This window comes from Dermacentor andersoni, chromosome 10 (genome assembly GCF_023375885.2).
Source record: "Dermacentor andersoni chromosome 10, qqDerAnde1_hic_scaffold, whole genome shotgun sequence".
NCBI classification, from domain to species: Eukaryota; Metazoa; Arthropoda; class Arachnida; order Ixodida; family Ixodidae; genus Dermacentor; species Dermacentor andersoni.
In genome coordinates, this window is record NC_092823.1 from 5,560,724 (window position 1) to 5,579,045 (window position 18,322).

At 47.9% G+C, this 18,322-nt stretch overlaps 1 protein-coding gene across 1 annotated transcript in view; it reads right to left on the reverse strand.

The window, feature by feature from the left end:
* The window catches only part of LOC126519722 (BTB/POZ domain-containing protein 9-like), a 199,750-nt gene that overhangs the window by 161,595 nt on the left and 19,833 nt on the right, over window positions 1–18,322 (reverse strand). Inside the window, exons 3-4 of the mRNA XM_055065337.2 lie at window positions 3,947–4,076; window positions 455–685 (exon numbers count right to left, since the gene is read on the reverse strand). Of these exons, the coding sequence (XP_054921312.1) occupies window positions 455–685; window positions 3,947–4,076 (361 nt within the window). The remainder of the gene's footprint in view (window positions 1–454; window positions 686–3,946; window positions 4,077–18,322) is intronic.

Sequence of the window (18,322 nt, forward strand, 5' to 3'; positions counted from 1 at the left end):
ACCCATTCAAAGTTAGAGAAGTTATACAGATAACAGTCCAGAAGTGATCATAGCTTGGGATTTGAAATTATTTGAGATATGTGGGCGTTCGTGTTAAGGGGGGAAGACGAGCTTAGAAACTTATTTTTTTTTGGCTAAATTTATTAAAAATTTGTCACCAAGACAGAGTTTTTCATGCCGATTTCAAAAATGTAATTTAGAAAATATAATGTTAGAATTTGGAATAATAGTCCGGCACGGAAGGGGTTAAGCAAGCACCAGCCTTCTCATAGCAATGCTGATGAAGAAAATTAGCGCAGCAAAAATACAATGCACGCAGGAAGAGAGGACAAGGACCTCGCTTCCTGTGTGCGTTCTCGTTTAGGTGCACTCATTTTTCTCACCAGCAATGATCCCAACAATCAAGTGCCACCACATTCAATGCCTGACACTGCAGTGAGGAGGGGTGACCGACCGGCGAGAGTTGGCGGAACGAGTCGCTCAGCAGGATGGCAGGCGCATGGCGGTCGGCAAAGCGTCGGCAGGCTCGTGCCAGGGGTGCGAGCTGGTAGAGGCAGGCACGGTCGTAGATGCGGCACACGTTGCGCACACCCAGCACCCGTTCCAGGTATGCCGAAACCCCAGACTCCAGCTCCAGGAAGCCGTACTGGTGCGCCAGCTCTAGCACCTCCAGCACCACGCACTCCTGCAACCCGTAGAATGCTATGCACTGGATGTGTTCTTCCAATGAACTTCAGTTGTTAGTCAGCGCCGTATTGTGCCCCCTTCTATTCTTTTTGCCCGCGTCTGTCACGCTGTAGCTACCGTTAAGCTTCAGCAACACGGCAAATTTTCATCTTATTGGACCACAGAATGAGTGTCTCACTTCCCACCAATTTTCAGACTGAATTTACAACATGCACAATAGTACTTGGAATTGCGTGCGTGTAATGCAGAGGATATGGGTTCGACTCCCACCAGCAGCAAGTCGTCTTTTCATCCACTTTTCCGCATTATTTCTACGCTTTCAATTGAACATAACTTACTTCACCTATGCTTTCTCTGGCTTCATTGTCTCGTTTTCTTTGTTTAACTGTGCTTAACAATAAATCAAGCCCCTCAGATCCCCTTATTCTTCTCACTTATTACATAGCCAAGGCCTCTATTACCGTATTTTTATTCAATTAATGTATTTATTCGATTATAAAGTGGTCCTGATTATAAGGCAAGGGTGCCCAGTTAAGGGACCTAAGAAAAAGAAGACAAGTATGCACACTAATGTAAAGCGATATAAAGTTGCAGACAGATTATCGAGACTCGGCAGGGACTGCCCTAAACATTGAATAATTGGTTTTCAGAATTATTGGTGCGAGTTAAGGGCAGTGTGAATTTCGCCTTTTGGTGCGACTTTACAGCAGCGCGCACGGCAATGCCACGAAGCCACACCATAAGGGGAAATTCAAGTTGCCACGAAGGTTCTACTTAAAGGGACACTAAAGGTTACTATTAAGTCAACGTGGACTGTTGAAATACCATCCCAGAAACCTCGAAATGCTTGTTTCGTGCCAAGGAGAGACTTACTTTAGGAGAAAATGCGTTCTGAAGCGTCCGCGTGCCTCTAGCGCAGTTCAAATCGCCCGCCCTCCGATCGAGGAGTACTGACATCATGGTCTCATAGTGACGTTGCGCCATCGGTGAGTAGAACTACAGTGAGCTAGAATATTCTAGTACACTGTAGTAGAACGGCGTCCGCAGACGGCGCTACGTCCTTTCTGCGAAAAACGCAAACGCGCGGCCAGAGAAAGAGCCAAGACAGAGCCGACAGCAGAGCAAAAGCGGGAGTGAGGTGGCTAGCGGAAGGAGAAACACGCGACCATAAGCTGGTACTTCATTCTATGACGCAAACTTCGACGTTCGTCGCAATAGACCCTGACAACGACAGATTGACTCGCGATGCTGGGCTTAACTTCAGCGATTTGAGCACTGACGAGCGCGACCTGCTGCTGAGGGCTCGCGCAGCCGGCGTCGTTGCGTTCTACGACGGCGACCTCGACACCGGCTCTCCGGAGCGGGAAAGCAACTAGGGCTTCCCACGATATCACATGGACGTGGCATTCTCGCTGCTTGTTCCAAATGAAAGTTTCGCGAGCCAGCAGAACCCGCACAGCACGACGCGATAACGAAACTACTGAAACTCCAAAGCATGCTCCAAAGCGTGCGCGGCGCAGAGTCGAGCGAAAACGAAACCTTTCGACCACCCATACTACTGACGGGTAACGTCAAAATGTTATTTTTTCTTAAAATCGAATAGACGTAGAAAAGTAGCATTTTCTTCCGTCTTATAATCGAATGAAATGATATTTTTAATACGAGTAGTTGAGTATTAGTAACACAAATTATGAGGAGTGCTTTCGTCATCGGGCTAGTACCGGAATGTCGCTGGGGGGTCTCAAATCGTGTCATGCATTTACCTGAATTTCTCGGTTACTAAAGCTCTGTTCGCGATTATATTGACGCCTTAGACGTTCTAGAACATTGCTCTACCACTTTAACTTGACTTTCTGGTAACCTTTAGTGTCCCTTTAAAGGTGATATTCACATATAACCTTTACCCCTAAATTTTTAAAATCCTTGGTGTGGGTTACACGTGCAAAAATACAGGACTGCCTCCTCTGCCAAGATTTATCAGTAACTACAACTTGCCCTGCTGTCCAAAATCTGGATTGCCGGAAATGTGGCATTGCTGCCGCCATACTGAAATACAGTCGAACCTCGATATATCGAACAGCGCGGTGATCGCAAAATAGTTCGATATAGCCGGAATTCGATATATAAAATCACGTAGAAAACGCGTCAAAAACTAGCGCAAATCAATCAATGAACCAATCGTGGCGCAATAGATACTCACATGAAGCTTCAAACAAAGTATTTATTTTGTTCGCTGAAAGTACTGAAGCAGCGTAGCCTGCTTCATATTGGCAACCGCGTGCTTGACCACGGCGTCCTCAACATAGTCCAAACGGTCCACAAGGGACAGTCCAGCGCCTTCTATTGCGCCGCAGTAGCGGCGTACAACGGCCAAAGCAGCTACAGCCTCAGTTGCAGTCGGGAGCGGGGCAACATCAGCGCTTGCTGGATCAGCCTCGGCAGCGTCTTCGCTTGGCCGCTCAGCAGTCACTTCTGCCGCGATATCCACGTCTGTTAACTCCGCCACTGTTCCGGTGCTGTCGTCACCGCCAACGAAGTCCGCAATGCACATGATGTGTGGCTCAGCACCGACAAAGCACTCCAACTGGCTCCCCGGCCGCCTCGATCACGCACGTGATCGAGGCGGCTTGCCCCGCCGTGCGCGCATAGGTGCGCGCGTGATCGAGGCGGCCGTGCTGGCTCCAAGCCGCCGCGTGTGTACGCCGCTACGTTCAAATGTCGCCCTCGGCGCAACCGATGTGGGCAGCTGTCGTACGCAGCAGTCTGGTACGCCGATCGCGCCGCCGCTATGAGTGTTGCGGGAAAGCTCGTCTCCTGTCAACAGAGCGCACTTGGTCTGGGGCGGCGGACTTCGATATATCCATTTTACATCCGGCCCCGTTCGAAATAAAGAATTAAAAATGCATGCGATTTTCCATGTGATATAGAAATTGTTCGATATACGCAATAATTCGATATATCCGTGTTCAATATATCGAGGTTTGACTGTAGCAGCTCAATCTGTGAGCTTCGCATATAAGGTGGGGGGTTTCGAGGCTAAGGATTCTGGGAAAAAAAGCTTGCCTTATATTAGAAAAATATGGCAATCGTAGTGTTAAGTCGTTTGCAGACAAGCGCAGCAGAATTAATAACCCACGAGATGCTTGCATTTTGTAGGATATCGCAATAAATGGTTACACAAACTTGAATATTTCCCACTAACATAACGACAATAATGCTAGTGCCCCATGCCTCGGGCAAGATCCAAAGGTGTCCTGACCTGCAGTCCAGCCAGTCTGAGCTGGCCCGTGTAGATGTAGCGCAGAAGCAGCTGGAAGGCTCGCAGGGGTGTGTCTTGTAGCGTCACCTCCTGCTCCTTCGATTCTCGCATGCCACCATAGAGCAGCGCCCTGCAGGGCAATCAAAAGTCCACAATGCACAAGTTGCCCACAATATATGCAACACAAGAAAACCAGAGTACAATATATCAACCATCACATCAATTACTGCATTTGCTAGAATCTAAGCTATCCCCCCAAATTTGGAAGGCTGCAGAAAAATTTCTTTCAATGCAAGCCAAAGAAAAAACAAGAGACCTACTCCACTGCCTCTATTTCGTTACAGATTTCACCACTCGTCGCAAACGTGTGCAATGTTTACTCGTCATATTCATCAGCATTGCTGGCCGCTTCGTCACCGATTTCTTCCCAGAGTGTACCGTACTCTCTAACGAGGAGGCACCGGCGCACACCAACATGCCTGTAGCCATCTTGGCCTCTGAAATCTGATGGTGTGCTGTCAGGTTTTGAGGTTATGATGCAACATATAGTGTTCAGAATATTGTGAATGCTAGGTGAAACTAAGAGTGTGGCTGTTGCCCCCAGACATCATCTAATCTAAGCTGACCCATGAATTTCATACAGTTTTTGTGTAAAAGAGATCACAGCCTAGATTCAAGCAAAGGCAGCCTTTATTAATATTTGGTTTCAGTTTCAGTTTATTCTTCATTCAAGATACATAGATGGTTGCTAGTAGTACACAGGCAAGGGTCCCAAAGTCAAACGACTGCAGCGGGACCCTCGGTTAACAAGATTGGTACAAAACGATTAATTATTACAGCACTGTAAATTAAGCAGTCTATAGGTAAATAAAAAGTGAATGAAGTAGTGAAAAGTAGTGAATACATTCGATTTTATACAAGGAGACATACATTTAAAATGAAAAAAAAATTCCACACGTTACCAATTTAAATTGTATAAACCTACATAACAAATGAAGTACACACTTTATATACAAAGTAAATTAATTGGGACAACTAGTTACACAAAATAGGGGGCGCTGTGAGCAGCCAACGAGAGCGGGCGCACGCCACATGAGCTCCGCAAATTTTCGAAGATTTTGGTGGGACAAACTCGTAAGGCCACCAAGATTTTTGGCAGAATTAATGCAGCTAAGCATCAGGACCACGAGGACACCACCTTTGAGCCGGTAGGCCCATTTTCAGATTTTTTATCGGACTTCGAAGGTCCCACGTGGCCAGGGAGCTAAGTCTCGCGCTAAGTTTAGCCAAACCCGACACCCGGGCGGGCGCCTAGAAAGTCGGAGCGGCAAAGCAACGACCGAAATGGATTCTCGGGGCACTACACACCCTATGAGAGGTAATATTGTAGCCGGGCCAGCCCAAAACCAGGCCGAATTTCAAGATATGGACGAAGCTCCCGCCGCCACGTGCTCGGGCATGGAGGAGGCGGGAACCAGAGCCACAGAAGAGCTCATTACGCAACAGGACGCCATGGGCGAGGTGAGCCGGCAGCAAGACGAAGAAAAACAACTGGCAGGTCTCTCATTCCAGGCACCAGAAAAAGGGTTTCAAGCTTGCTACGCAGAGCGACGCCATCTTGAAGACGAGGGGACCCCACGCCACGGAAAACAATGGCAAGATGGCGCCGTCAGCCACAGCTGGCGGCGGCATGATGCAAGCCGGCGCGACGGGAGTGCCGCAGCAGCCGAGGCAGAGGCTGCCACCGCTACCGATGGACGACATGAAAATTATCATCCGGCCCAGAGGGGGGCTAAAAATCAAGGACGTTAAACTGTACCAAGCAACGCAAGCCATGATGGAAGCCTGCGGGAGGAAATTTAAGGAAGAAGACTTTCTGGTCAGGCTCAGACCGGGATCCAATATCGTCATCGCGAGCACTTCCAAGGAAGAAGTCCCGGACGTCATCAGGAAAATAAAGCATTTCCCATTCAACGGGACCAACTACGAAGTAAACGCTTACGTGCCCATGCCTGGGGACGTAAAGCGAGCAGTAATCCACGAGCTACCGGCGGGACTACCATCAGAAACACTGGAATCCAAGCTGTGACTACGCACTCAAGGCATAGAGATCCTGGCGGCAAGGATGCTGGGCAAGTCGAAGATGGCGTTAATCACCTGCGACGGTTCCATCGTTCCCAAATGGGTCATCTTCAGCGCAGCAGAATTCAAAACCTACCCTGTCGACCGACTATACAGTTTTGCTACGTGTGTGGCACGCAAGGGCCTCGCTCGCACGTCTACCCAACGCCGGGAGCGACTACTTGCAGGCAGTGCAGGGCAAACAATCTAGTAGAAGAACATCAATGCCAACCGAAGTGCTTGGTATGCGGAGGTGATCATGTCGTCGGCACCAGTGACCACCGCGCTTAGGCAACAGTGTTAGCCCCAATACATGCCCAGACCTGATGTACGTCAGAGGAACGAGGCAAGCCACGTGGGAGAACCTGCTGGAGAATCTGGGTAGCAACCATTACATAATAAGAACGCAAGTGTCAGCAGAAAACATCAAGCGCAAGAAAGGAGCAGCCAGAATAACAGATTGGAACACCTTCCGCGAGGAATGCAGGCAAATGGAGGGGGGATAACCTCCATAGAAGATTGGGGCAAACAACTAAAGGACATGCAACAGCAATACACCCAAGAGGTGGAAAGAACAGAGCAAACACTGGAGGTGGACTCGCAGCTCCTCAGGCTATTGGAGGCAAGACGCGCGCTAACCAAAAGGTGGAAGAAGCAGCGACTAAACAGGAAGCTAAAGAAAAAGATTGCAGTGGTTACCAAGGAGGCAGAGGAATACGCGGCCCAACTGGCAAGGTAGAGCTGGCAACGGTTTAGCGACACGGTAGACGGAACCTTTAGCACCGCAAAGACCTGGCGTATCGTCAAGGCTCTGATAGACCCAACCAAAACTAAGTCGGAAAGCAACAAAGCCATCCAAAGATTGGTTTACGAAGTCGAAGGAACAGAGAAAGTCCGCATAAAGTGCCACGGGCAAGATCAACCCGAGGCATATACGGAGAGATACCGTGGCGAAGAGAACCCTAACCTGGACAGACCCATCACCAGGGAGGAAGTCTTCGCAGCAATCAAGGCATCCACCCGGAACACGGTGGCAGGTGCAGAAATAATTAAAAACTCACTAATCCGCAACCTAAGTGATGAGGCAGTCACACAGTTGACAGACTTCCTCAACACACATTGGGAAGCGGGGACAGTGCCAGAAGAATGGAAGCATGCGGATGTGGTAATGATTCCCAAGCCAGGGAAGAAGCTACAAGTAGGAAACCTGCGACCGATATCACTCACTTCATGCCTTGGCAAGTAGTACGACCAAATCGTGACAAGTAGGCTACAACAATACATGGAAGACGAAGACCTGTACCCCCACAGCATGTTCGGATTCTGCACGAAACTATCAACTCAAGACGTCCTATTACAAATCAAGGAAGAGGTACTAAACAATATCCCATAAAACGGAGACAACATAATAATGGCACTAGATGTCAAAGGAGCATTTGACAACGTTAGCCACGCGGCCATCCTCCAGGGACTGGATGACCTCAACAGTGGAGGAAGAATCCACGGCTACGTGACAGCGTTCGTATCCAACAGAACAGCCATGGTGGGATTAGGAGACCTGCGGACCAACAAGTTCCACACACCCAACAAAGGAACCCCACAGGGATCTGTAATCTCACCGATCCTCTTCAATGTTGCAATGATTGGATTAGCCCGGACGCTGGAAAGGATCGAAGGCATACGACATGCCATCTATGCCGACGATATTACCGTCTAGACCAACCAAGGCTCGCCCAGCCAAAAAGAAGAACGTCTACAAACCGCAGCAACATGCGTGGAAGAATGCGTCAGGGAAAGAGGCCTCGCCTGCTCGACGGAGAAGTCCGAGCTCCTGAGAGTCAGACGAGGAAAGCGCTCGGAAGAGGAACTCAACATCACCCCAGAAGGACAGAAAATACCAGAAAAAGAAGTCGTCAGAATTCTGGAAATGTGGGTGCAGAGTAACCAATGCTGCACACACATTATAAGCCTACTCAAGCAAGCGACAACACAGGTGGCACGCATGATCACCCGTGTATCACAAAAAAGAAGCGGCACGAGGGAGGGAGACACGGTCAAGCTGGTTAGGAGCCTTGTAATCAGCCGAATCACGTATTCCCTCCCCTATTACAACACAAACAAAGGTGAGAGGGACCAGGCCGACGCCATCATAAGGAAAGCCTACAAAACATCTCTTCGTCTGCCGGCCAACACCTCGACAAAGAAGCTGTTAGCCCTCGGACTCCATAACATGTTCAAGGAGCTCAAAGAAGCACAATTAGGGTTGCAGATACTCAGACTCCAGCAGACTACCACGGGCAGGAAGCTTCTAAAAAGGCTGGGACATCAAGAAATAAAAAGGGAAGAACAGAGAACGGCAAACCTACCAGATGAGTACCGCAGCACCGTCAGGGTAGGGTCCTTGCCAAGAAATATTGACCCAAACCTACATGCAGCCAGGCGTGTAGGCGTGTAGGGCAAAATGTGTAGAGCAATATCTAGCAACCAAGGCGAACACGATATATACGGACGCCGCAGTGTATCCTCGGAAACGAGAAACAACAGAGCAAAAAGTCGTCACGACAGTAATTGGCTCGGACTATAAGGAGATCACTTGCGCGTTGGCACAGGATTGCAAGGTAACTGAGGGAGAAGAAATGGCTGTTGCTCTAGCGGCTGTGGAGGGTTACTGCGCAAACAAATCCCTTACAATATTAACGGATTCTAAGGAAGCATGCCATAACTACATAAATGGCAGAATTGGCCAAAAGGCGCTCCAACTCTTCCTTCGCGCTGGCCAACATGAAAGACGAGTTAGACACAACATTTTTTGGATACTGGGGCACACTGAAATAGAGGGCAACCAGAGGGCCGATAGGGCCGCTCGCGAGCATACTAACCGAGCGGACCTAAATGGAGACCCCGAGGACTTCATGACAGTGACTCCTACGTACTCCTGAAATACTAAATTATCATAGAGGAACGAGGGCCAAATACTCTCCGCCCCATAACATGCTTAATCAACAAGAGGCAGTTTGCTGGCGGAAGCTGCAAACAGGAACCTTCCCAAACCTACACATACTAAGCAAAATGTTCCCAAACCAATACAGGGACATATGCCCATGCTGTGGCACAAAACCCACCCTTTATCATATGACGTGGGAATGTGGCAAAAACAAAACATTCCACAATATCGAAAATCCGAGTGCGGAGCAGTGGGAGAGTGTGCTCTCCAGCGGCAACCCATGCCTTCAACAGGGGCTGGTACACCATGCCCGACGAGCAGCCACGCTCAGTGGTGCCCTGGAATAGGGGCGCCAACCCTGCAAGACGGGAGTCACCATCGACAAGAAGATGGAAGCACTCTGTCTGGCCGCTGAATGACCCTAAATTAGAGCAATAAAGTGTATCCTATCCTATCCTATACAAAATGAAATTTTTAAGTTCATATTTGAATGTATGCAAAGATGATGATTGAGAAGCATAGGGTAAGTCATTCTACAATTTATTCACTAAGAAGGAGGAAGTCGTTTTGCCATAGTTCGTGTTGCATTTAGGTAATAGAAAGTTGAGATTATGGGCAAGCCTAGTGCTATTGGTATTTGGGAGCAACCTAGAGTCTATGAATCGAAATGCGAGCTGCTCTTTAAGTAATTTGAATAGAGTGATAAGTAAATCAATTTTAAACAAGCCAGATATAGCAAGAATAAAGTTAACCTGAAGGAGCGGAGCAGCATAACAGTAAAAAGAACTGTTGGTAACAATGTGAATGGCCTGGTTCTGAATGTGCTGTATGGACAAAAGGTGACTGCTATATGTATTTCCCCACGAAGTAATACCGTATGTGATGTGACTGCATATGAAGGCAAAGTATAAAGGCAATAAGGCATGAACAGAAAAAAAATGCACGAGATTTAATGAGAGCTCTTATACCAAAAGCAGTTCTTTTGTTTAACATATGCAATATGATTATTAAACTTCAAGTTAGGGTGTAATTTTATGCCAAGAAAAGTTACACAATCAGCCACTGGGATTAAACAATGAGAGCAGCAGTCTGGGCAAGTTGGTAATCCATTACTCAAGTAACATTGCTCAACAAAAAAACAACACGGACGCAAGAGAAGAAGACACACCAAGCACTTGATGTGTCTTCTTCTCTTGCGTCCGTGCCATTTATGTGTTGCACAATATTAATTGAGTAATTGAACGATGGCCTCTCGATACTTATGAATATACAGTCAAGCTTCTACATAATAAACATTGATTTAATGAAATTTGCAGTGTAACAAACTATTGTCATTCCTCGATCTTAGTTCCATCAAAAAGCATGTATTTCTTTCACAATTTAACAAATTTCATGACACTAGTGTGATTCAACGAAGTTTTCAGCCATTTCAAGCAGGTACTTTCGAGCCTGTAGGGCTAGTAAATCTAGCAAAGAACACTATAAGAATGTAGGCTGAGGCAAAAGTTATTTCAAGCGCACTTCTGCATGAAAAGTTTGAGCAGCAATAAGCTGTCAAAGCATGCACGGTGCTGGGACATCCGCGCGAAACACCTCTACACCATTCGTCAGATTCGCAAACAGTTTGCGGAAACCACGGGTCACGTGGCAGTTTGCAGCGCTTGGAGAAACGCAAGAGCTGACGATTCATTCTGCGCAAGGAAGACGGGGAGGGAGAGAGTGAGCACGTGCAGTGCGGTAACCTGATCAAGCGCAAGCTAAAGGGGGGGGGGGGGGACTGAACATGTGTCTATCAGGCCCCTTCCCCCAGCTTGCTCATGTCCTCCTTGCAAGAGAGCCATATGCTTTATCATGGAGGTAATCTGCAGAAAGTGCAAAGGCCAGGCTGAGATGTTTAGTGTTTTGATGCACATTGTGTTGTCGCATGTCCTGTCCTGGCGGTCGCGTAATCTCAAGTTTCCGAGACACCATGCGAAACATTCACTTACATTGTAACAGCTAGTTCGTGGTCAATGATCCAGATCTGTTTACATTTGCCTGAGCTCGCATGACGCTGATAAAACTACAGAACTTACGTGGAGTTTAAAAGTGCAAGCAGTGTTATCAATGTATCACTGTGGAGGTTTTTAATCATGTCATACATGACTCGGTCAGCTCCTAGTGCCGAGCTCCTGCATAAGCTCAGGGCAACTCTCAGCTCTCAGCTCGGCAGCACGGTTGTATGGTTCATTTGGTCAGCATTTACGCTCGAGTGGCTTAAGTTCCGCTAGTTATTTGCATTTCAGGAGTGATTTCGAGTAGTGTATGGAGCTTGACACACGCTCAAAGTTTTTTCCTAGGGCGTTGGCCTGATCTTCCGAGCTACTCCCTTCGTCATCGACCAAGCACAACGGGTGGATTTGCTGGCCCTTCAACTTTTAAGGCCATTGCAAACTTTTGCCTCCTGCGTGTAAGAATTTATGTTAGAGACAAACCTCTCCCAGCTGGCTCTCCTAGCCTGCCGCCGCATTGGCCTCCCCTTTGATTTGATGTGTTTGAAATCAACAAGCTTTTTGCATTTGGGTATCGACGCAGCTTTCCCCATGCCTTATTCTGTTTCTTCCGCGCCTCTCTACAATCTTCATTCGACCATGGTACACGCCTTTTACATGACTGACCTTTTCTTTCTGGTATGAACGTTTCCTTTGTAGCAATTGCTACAAACGAGTGGATGTCTGATTTTCCCCTTATTAATTACTTCTCTGCACCTTGCGGGTTTCCGCAGAACTTTTACGTCAAACACTTGCCTTTGCTTCGTGCTGTCGACAAATTCGACTTCGCCCTGCCATCTGCTAGCTGCCTGGTTAGCTCAGATGGTAGAGCGGCTGCCCAGGAAAGGCGGTGGTCCCGCGTTCGAGTCCCGGACCAGGACAAATTTTTCTTTAACTCTGAGGCTTTTTCTTTCGAGGAACCCGTATGGGTTTCCTTTGTAGCAATTGCTATGAAAGGGTGGATGTCTGATTTTCCCTTTATTATTTACTTCTCTCCCCTTGCGGGTTTCCGCAGAACTTCTATGTCAGTATGTATTATGTTGTAGGTTGTAATAGGCGGCCTCCTCCTTATTTAAGAGGTATGCACCGGAATTTATAAGAAAGCTTTCTATGAGACGACCTCCACAAAGTATTGTGGGCCTTAAGATCTCCAACAAGCACGTACGGCTCTGGCAGCTGGTCAATAAGGCAATAAAAATCTTAGTGAGCTTAAAATTTGGAGGAATACGTAACAAGCAGACAGTGACCAATCTATTAAAGATCACTGCCCGAACAGACACTGCCTTGAGGGCTGTCCATAGTGGCAAGTTATGACAAGCAACAGACTTGTCCACGATTATTGCTACAGCACCAGATGAGGTGGTAGCCACATCATGGTCTTAGCGGAAGATAGCATATTGCTGTAGAAAATATGCATGCATTGGTTTCAGATGCATTTCCTGAACACACAGCACCTTTGGATTATATTTATTGAGCAGTTTTATAATATCGTCAAAATTACAGAGGAGTCATCTTATACATTCCATTGTAGTACTACGTGTCGCCATAGTGAGAATAGTGTTTGTGTTGCGTGTTTAGGAAATGGACATTAGCTCACGCGGCCATTTCCAGGTGCCATGACGCGTAGTTTGTCTTTTTTGGAGCCTTTGATGGAATTTGGCCACTCCTTGAGCGCTGACTGCGCCGTCACGCTCGGTGTTGTTTCCATCACCTCCTGAGGCACTGGTCTTGCGCTCATACGAGCAGTTTGTCTGCTTCGAAAGCCCCGCCTTGAAGGACGAGACTTTGGATCCTACCAGCCCGGAGGTTGAAAGCACTTTGGATGGTGGAGCAGTGCTGGCTTCATCCGCTGTGGGGGCAGATTGCGTTGCTGCCGGTTCACTCCGCTTGGGCCTGACAACTGCTGGGTGCCGTTGTAGCGCTGCCCCCTGACAAGTCATTTCAGGAAAGCTATTCTTTGGGACGTATGAAACTCGCCTTCCTACTTCCTTAAAGGAAATGTTTTCTTTTACTCTGATCATTACAATCTCTTCTTCTCTCTTCCAGGATGGGCTGGACTGCGAGTACGCGGCTTGTTGGCTATCACAATTGACACACTGCGGAGTGTTTTCACATGTTTTGGATGAATGTTCATGGGAGCTACATTTAGCCCACGTCTGTTGGCCTCGGCAGTTCTGTGTACTATGGCCAAATTGCTGGCATTGGAAGCATCGCAGAGGATTTGGAATGTATGGCCCGACCCGGAATTTGACATAACCTGCCTCAATACACCCGAGCAGTATACTCAAACCAAAGGTAAGGATTAGGTGCTTGGTTTTGATCTCTTTGCCTTCACGCCTCATAATTCTTTTAACATTAATGACATTCTGTTCCCTCCAGCCTTCTAATAATTCAGTTTCAGTCAGTTCCCTTAGGTCCTCATCAGCGACTACACCACGGGTGGTGTTCATGGTACGGTGGGGCGACACTGTCACTCCGATGTCCCCGAATGACAATAGGTTAGGGAGCTTGTCATGTTTCTTATCTCGGAGTTCCAAGAGGAGATCCTCACTTGCCATCTTCGTTACTTTATAGCCTCCACCAAGAGCGTTAGTCACACATTTTGACACAAGGAATGGTGAGATAATCCTCACTATCTTTTCTGGTTGATCAGTATGTATCACGTGAAACTGCGGGAAGTTTTGTTTCTGGTAGCCAAAAAAATGAGACTTCTTCGGTGCGCCCTCGTTTCTGAGGGTGATCAGGAAGTTTTGTAAAAGAAATCTCTATAAGTGTTTTTCAGGTTTTGGCAGTAACGCCAGCCACCCATCGTGGAGCCCAACAAGGGGACACCTCAGGATTGTAAGAAAACAGATCCTTTGAACGCCAACCGTACGTTTCTGCTATAACCAAATCTGTTATAACCAAGGTTGGCTATCCCACGGTCAACCCTTGCTGCTTGGAAGATCAGAACTAATAAAGAAGTGAACAGGAAAGATGGAAAGTGAGAGAGAAAGACGAAGATTGGAAAGGATGATAGGAAAAGGCAACTACTGATTTCCCCCAGGTGGGTCAGTCCAGGGGTGCCATCTACGTAAAGCCGTGGTCAAAGAGGTGTGTTGTCACCGCCGAGGGGCTGTAAAGGTCCAGACACCCAGCACTCGCACAACCCCCAGGATCCCCCTTTCCGCGGACACAGCTAAGCTGTGCACAGCTACACGCGGGAGGGTCCAAACCTCGTGTGCTCGGGTACGTGGTGTCGCAACACACCAAACGCCTGCTTATGCAGACACCCCTGCGGGGTAGATGTGAAGTGATCCGATTCACGTCGCATATCACATGGTTGATTCATCCACAATAACGGCCCGTGTGTGAAGCCTGCTTTATCAGCATCGCTGACAAATGGGAACAGAACCACTGGGTGAAGATACAATGTGGACGAGTCGTGCATCCACAAATGGTAACTGCTGTTGTGAAGATCTGAGCATTGTTGTATGCAGTTATTTTCACGTATTATATGCGTGAATACTTTTTCTTTCCGGGCTGTTGTAATCGCAGGCGCTGATTATATATAATACACGGAAAAATATGGTACTCTGAATTCGAGTTCAAGCCCACTTCCTATCTGTCTCAGGACGCATCCAAAGGCCATGTACGAATGCTGGCTTCTCTCGTGGACATAGGTAATGTCATACAGTAACCATACAACTGTTGTCAGTACGCCATTCAGCTATACTCCTTGTAGCGTCGTCTGCTGCCAGAGAAATCCTCAATTGCTTTGTAGCTGCACTGACAATGCCAGTGGTGAAGGAACTGCATGTGCTTCTTGAAAGAAATGCTGCTGCTTGAACTGTTGCAGGCGAATCGAATGAACCATGAGTGTGCAAAGCCAAAATAATGTCAACAGTACATGCACCGCGGAAAGTGGAAGGAACGTATTTTATTGGACCTAACTTGTTCGTACTTCAACTGTACATGAATTACAAGCGCTCAGAACAGTTTTTTTTTTTTTTTTGAAGAAGCGCACGAACTAGAATCAGGTAACTGCTAAGAACCGATTGTGAGCTGCCATTTTAATGCACTAGCATTAGGAGTGTCAAAGTGGGAAAAAAGTGTATGTTATTAGATTTGGAGCGGTCGTAGTTGTAGGGAGGACCTTGGGAGGAGCTAGGCTAGCAGGATTCATTTGCAGGATTTACATTTAAAACAAGACATACATCGACAGTCTAGCGTGACTCCCAAATGGAGCACGCGAACAGCTTACGAGCACACAGCTCACTAGTACATTTCTAGCATGACAACGAGCACACAGCTCACTACAACGAGCACGACAACGAGCACTCAACTCACTACGACGAGCACGACAACGAGCACGTTCTAGCAGCCGACAATCGCTGCTTATAAGCTCTCGTCCTCCCCCCTTGATTCCAAGTGAACGGAAATGTTCGTCCAGTCATGGTTCGACGTCACCGAAGATGACCCACCCTTTTGGAGGAGGTGGGCTCACATACTCGTGTTGCACACACATACAGGTGTAAAAGTCCGGAGCCGACGTCAGGGGGGCTTCGTAGAACTCTGCTCGGTCAAGGGTGGCACTGGCGGGTAGCACATTCCTGAGCTGACCCCGCGCCACGTGGCTGCCAGTTATTCGCAGTTCTCTGAAGTGCGCCCCGTCTGGTTGGATCGGAACACGTGCAGCGGGCTGAAAGCTGGCACGTTGTCACCCTGTACAGCCATTCCTAACGGCTCCTCGATGGCCCGGAAAATCTCGCCTGGCCAGTGCTGGCAACCGCTGGGCAGGAAGAGAATGGCTGGCGAGCAAGACGATGGCTTTGCTCTCTGCAACCCCTGCGTACTTGGAATGCCTTCAACCATCTCACAACAACTGGCACAGAAGAGTCGATCCCGGCAACACAATACCACTCAGCGTGCAAACGCCTGGAATCAGCTGGTAATCCACCAGGCCTCCTATCAAAATTTACATGCAAGCCGCTCAACTGGGAAACCCAAATTTTTTCCCAAAATTTCGTGCCACCAAAGCGAGCGTTCACGTTCCTCTTGAGTTTGACCAAACCCGACTGTCGCGCTGCACAAGAGTAAAGGTTTACGCAGAATTATACCTCAAACAGGCTCTCAAACACCAATACCCAAGCATAACTTAAGCAGCCTAACTTCGCGAACAGCCTGTTCTTATCCTATCACAGTGGCGTACTTATCTCATGTAATGCTGCCACTGAACCGTCTGGCCAACTCCACAGGTACGTAAATACAATCGCGCTAGCTTTGTGGTCCCTATTCTGAACACGTGCTTGCGTCATACACAAAGTTTTTATCACACTTACTCACATTTGTTCCTTTAGTCCACACAGGACACATTCCTTAACCGATCACCCAAACTCGCGTAACTTACGCAACACAGAGGAACCTGTGAACAAATGTGTCTTCTAATAACTAGCTCTACGCACGCGTACTAGAGAAGTCAGAACATGGCTGCCCTCAACACACACGAGCAACCCAGTCATAAACCTTCTGATTCCTTCCGTCCGCACAGGACATGCACTAATGGACCTAAGAGCTCTTCTCAGTGCAAATGATGCACTCACTGAAAACCTACGCGGTTAACCTTAGAAAATAAAAAAAACACTTATAAAAAAAAGAATGTTAACTAAAACACACGCACGTTACCATAGGTCTCTCGCCGATAACCTCGACACTCAGGTTACTCACACACAAAAAAAGAAAGCCTATCTACTTATTAACTAATACTCGCGAGACTAATCGTTTAAATAAAACACCTCTTTCAACTCTTGGAGCTTCTCAAACAAAACATAAAGAAAGCTTATACTTTACACATTGAAAGAAATTTAGTCTCAAACCGCGAAAATTATCCAATGCTCAAAAATAAAACAAAACAGAATGTTTTACTTCTACGGAAGCTCTCTTGGCCTCCCGTTCCAAATGCTTACGTCTGACTCATACTTTGAGCCATACTCGAGGCGGTGGCGGTTCGAAAGCTATTCTGGCTACCGAGGAACAACAAAAGGGCTGACTCACTATCAGCTCCCCCAAGACGTTACAGTCTCCTGCCAATTTGCGTCCTGGCGCCCTGCTTTCAACACGAACTCGATTAACCGCGTCGCTACTCCCTATCCCTTCGTCTCGTCCTGCCACCTTGCACTTCTTTGTACTACACGCTGAACTTCGGAAAGAACGACGGACCGGCAAGGAACGTAGCTGCCCCGTGCCCTGTGTCCGCGTCCGTGCAGAACATGCTTCTCGGTCACTTTTTGCCCGGTGGCCCAAACGTTTCTGATGCGCCCACGTCGTCAATGACGACCGCACTTTTCTTTTTCTCGCGCCCTGCCCTTTTGGGTCTCTCGCCGTCTTTGGTGGCGCTACATTAGTCACCGTCTTTCAGTCTTTTCGGCGCTTCTTTCTGCGGCGCTTTCTCCTCGAATTCTCTTTCATGCCGTCATCTCGCGCCTCAAGCTGGCCGTTACACATCTCGCCGGCCCGGATCGATCTCTTACCCGCACAGTCTGAGTGATTAATAACTAAATAATTCCTCTCTTGGCTACCTAGACTGGCGGAGAGCCGCACCGATCCCTGAACAATGCAGTTGTTCTCTCGTGAGCTACGGAGCTCGCCATCCCGGGAACTACTCTCAACTGCATCCTCCAGCTCGCACATCACTTCAGTATGCAGATCTGACTCGACATGGGTGCTCGCGCCTGTCAAGTCCGTAGTATTCTGTACCTCGCTAACGACCTTGCTACCATGAGATGCGATGCACACGCGCGGCAACTGTGCCAATTTGTTCGCAGCTGGCCTAGCTGTCGCTACAGTCCTCTGTTGGCACAGCACCTCGTCGCTCTCACTCTGGCCTTTAACGGCCTCTGTTGCCACTAAGGCATCGTTAGCTGCTAGCACTTCGAGTTCACCTGTGAACGTGCGGCTACTCTCACAGGTACTACTACTTCTCTCGGCTTTCGACTGAAATCTGCTGTCTACTTCCTCCCACTTTCGCTGCGTCCAGCCTACAGATTTCTTCAGCCGCTGTTGACTTAGTTTGATTGCCTGCTCTAAACCTTGAATCTCTTCGTTCAATGTATCAATGTACTGCCTCGTTACTGCTGTTAGGCCTTCTTCCTGAGAAATTCTTTTCAGTTCCTGCCTAGCTTTTTCCTGTTCTTGCTTAAATTCTTCCTGTTCTTGCCTAATTGCTTCCTGTTCCCGTTTTTTGCTTAGAATTCAGTTACCCATTTGTTCGATGAATTCAAATCATTGTTACTTTCTAGAATG